This window comes from Trichechus manatus, unplaced genomic scaffold (assembly GCF_000243295.1).
Source record: "Trichechus manatus latirostris isolate Lorelei unplaced genomic scaffold, TriManLat1.0 scaffold00244, whole genome shotgun sequence".
NCBI classification, from domain to species: Eukaryota; Metazoa; Chordata; class Mammalia; order Sirenia; family Trichechidae; genus Trichechus; species Trichechus manatus.
The window spans coordinates 1,598,737-1,601,463 of NW_004444180.1; the positions used below are offsets into that span (position 1 = coordinate 1,598,737).

At 61.2% G+C, this 2,727-nt stretch overlaps 1 protein-coding gene across 1 annotated transcript in view; it reads right to left on the minus strand.

Moving 5' to 3' along the window:
* Positions 1-2,557: 2,557 nt before the first annotated feature.
* Positions 2,558-2,727, minus strand: part of DUSP8 (dual specificity phosphatase 8) — a 12,554-nt gene continuing 12,384 nt past the window's right edge. The window contains exon 7 of the mRNA XM_004389423.1: positions 2,558-2,726. Coding sequence (XP_004389480.1) covers positions 2,558-2,726 — 169 coding nt within the window. The remainder of the gene's footprint in view (position 2,727) is intronic.

The window sequence follows — 2,727 nt, forward strand, 5'->3', positions numbered from 1 at the left end:
CGGAGTTCCCTGCGTGACCCCAGGTAGTAGGTCTGCAGACGCTTCCTAGACCCAACACACCAGCCCGAAGAAAGAGGCCGCTAGAGTCGAGGGGAAAACATCCATGTCAGGATTTATTACAACACATTGTTTCCAAATACAAAAGGAGGGAGCGGACGCGGAGCGGAAGGTGTGGCCTCGTTGGAGAGGGGTCTGAGGCAGGAGTGGGCGGGGAGCAGCCCGCCCCGAGAGACCGGGAGCCTGGGGCGCAGACCTGCCTCCTCTCTGCAGCTGGACTTCCCAGCAGACCACTGGGGGCAGCTCCGTTCCGGGCTGAGCCCCCTTGCTGGCCAGGACAGGTGGGCCCCGCAGGGGGCTGGGGAGGGGCGTGCGGAGGTTTGGCGGGGACTCCGCGGTCCAGCCCTCCTGCCTCAGACGGTGGGTGCACCGAGACGGGAGGGAGGGGCTCGGCCCCCTCCCCCAGCGTATGGGAGGGCAGCGGAGGAGACAGAACCACCTCCCCCATTTCGGCTGCTCACTCGGGGTGATCAGTGCCTCAAGGGCAAGAGTCAACAGACTGGGCCGCCAGAGGCCCCCGCGCCTCAGGGCGAGCCACAGCGATGCTGGAGGCCATGGAGAAAGGGGAAGGGGAGGGAGGAGGTGGGGCCGGGGGACCTGCCTCCTGGGTTTCAGGGGCCCAACCAGCAGCCCCAGACCCTTGTCTCCTGGACAGCATGGGAGGAGGGGTGAGGAGGGGGACAGTGCATCCTCCATACCCAGGGTCACCTCAGAAACCCAACGAGACAGACAGACAGGGGCACGTTTACATAATTAATAATTAACCAATAATAATAAATACTTAAACCTCTAATCCATAGATTGCAAATACAACGATAGCTTATTTTCTTGGGAACAGGGGTGGGGACGGGGGAACAGGACTTCTGCTCTGAGGACAGGGACACCGGGCTGGGGTCAAAGGAAGAACAAAGAGAGAAGTGACAGCAGAGGGTGGGGGCAGCTCAGCGGGCACCCCCCCCCCGCTCCAGGACCGAGTCCTTCTGGGGTGCCCCGGCTGCAGCGCCCCTGGTCCCAAGGCGACCAGCCCCCACTCCCACACTCTAGGACATCCGAAGCGGTGGGGAGAAGCCACTCCTGCCCCCCAAGCCTTGGATCCCAATGGCCCAGGCGGCGAGGGCAGGAGGAGCTGGGCTTTTCTCCCGCCGTCACCCCCTGGCTGGCCCATGTGGGGGTGGGGGCTGGCACATCACCTTGCAGATACTGCAGGAGAGTCCAGAGGGGAGCAGCCCTGGAAAAGGGGGGTGTGCAGAAGGCTTTCTCTCCTGAGAGGCCCCCATGGGGTTGGGGCGGACATGGCGGACACCCCTGCATCTCCATGTCAGGGGTCTTTACGTGCCTAGAGATGGTTCTCCCAAAGCTAAGATCCCCAGCCCTGGAAGCACGAGGGTCTGACAGGCGCTAACTTCCTATCCTAAACACAAAGCAAGAACCCCTCAGGAAGGCCCCTTCAACCACAGGTATACATACCTGAATTCTAAATCCTACCTGGGGGCCTGGAGCTGGGGAGGCCCAGAACATGACCTGAAGTCATTCCCTTCCCACAGCTGGGCCCAGGCCAGCCCTGGCTCACCCAGCTCCTCTTGCCTTGAGACCCGCCCTCCCCCAGTGGCTACCCCCCCATACCGCTCCATCTCCCCACCTGGCAGGGGGCTCTGCAGGGCACTAGCAAGGGGGAGAGAGGGAGGCAGCCTCCACCGGAGCCCAGGCTCAGGCAGGAAGGTGGGGGTGAGACACCCCATCCCATCCCTGTCCTGGGGGCTCACATCACCTGACACTCAAGAACCCCCTCTGCCTAGCCCAGCCCCTACCCTATTCCATCCCCCAACCCCACTGAAACCCTGGCTCCATCCAGCCAAGGCCCCTTAAGACCCACAGGGACCAGGTCTGAGGCAGGTGGGCAGCAGGGTTGGCACTGTGCCAAGGCTGGGCTAGAGCTGGTGGGCAGAGTCTGGCCGGGCCTCCTCTGTCCCACCCCTGCTCCTAGGGCCAGCCCCCACCTATGGCTTTGGTGCAGAGACTGAGAAGGGAGCAGAGGAGGAGGACAGGAGGGGGGGAGGCGGGGAAGGAGGGAGCGTGGTTCTGCGGCTCAGTTTGTGGCAAAGGTTTTTTTTTTTTTTTTTTCCTCCTTTTTCTTATGTAAAAAGTGCACGAAAGCTCTACAGCCTCCTCGTGATGATCAGCAGTGTTTCCTGTGGGGTGGAGGGTGGGGAGGGGGCCCCAGGCCTGGCACCCAGCTTGCTGCTGAAGGTGGCCTCATATTGCTTAGAAACGTGTGTTTCAGTTTAAATACCAGACAGCAAAAATAGAGGGCTGCCTGCATCGTTGCCAAATCATTGCCAGAATGAACAGCTTAAATAAATAAAAAATCGAAACATTTACTTCTCGATAAAAATCGCGGTAAAACCATTTACCTTTCTTTGTACTTATATATAATCTGTATCTATAGCGGCGGCTGCAGGAGGCCCGGTGTAGGGCCCAGGTCAGCGGTCCCGGCCCGCCGTCAGGACACCTCTATGACCTCCACGCTGCCGGAGAAGCTGGCCTGCTTGCCCAGGGCTGCCAGCTCCTCGCCGCGCGCGCGCCCCTCCACCATGCCTTCCTCGAACTCCATCTGGCAGCTGCGGCGCTTGAACTGCGTCTCCGGGGCCGGCTCTTCGGGCCAGCCGGTCC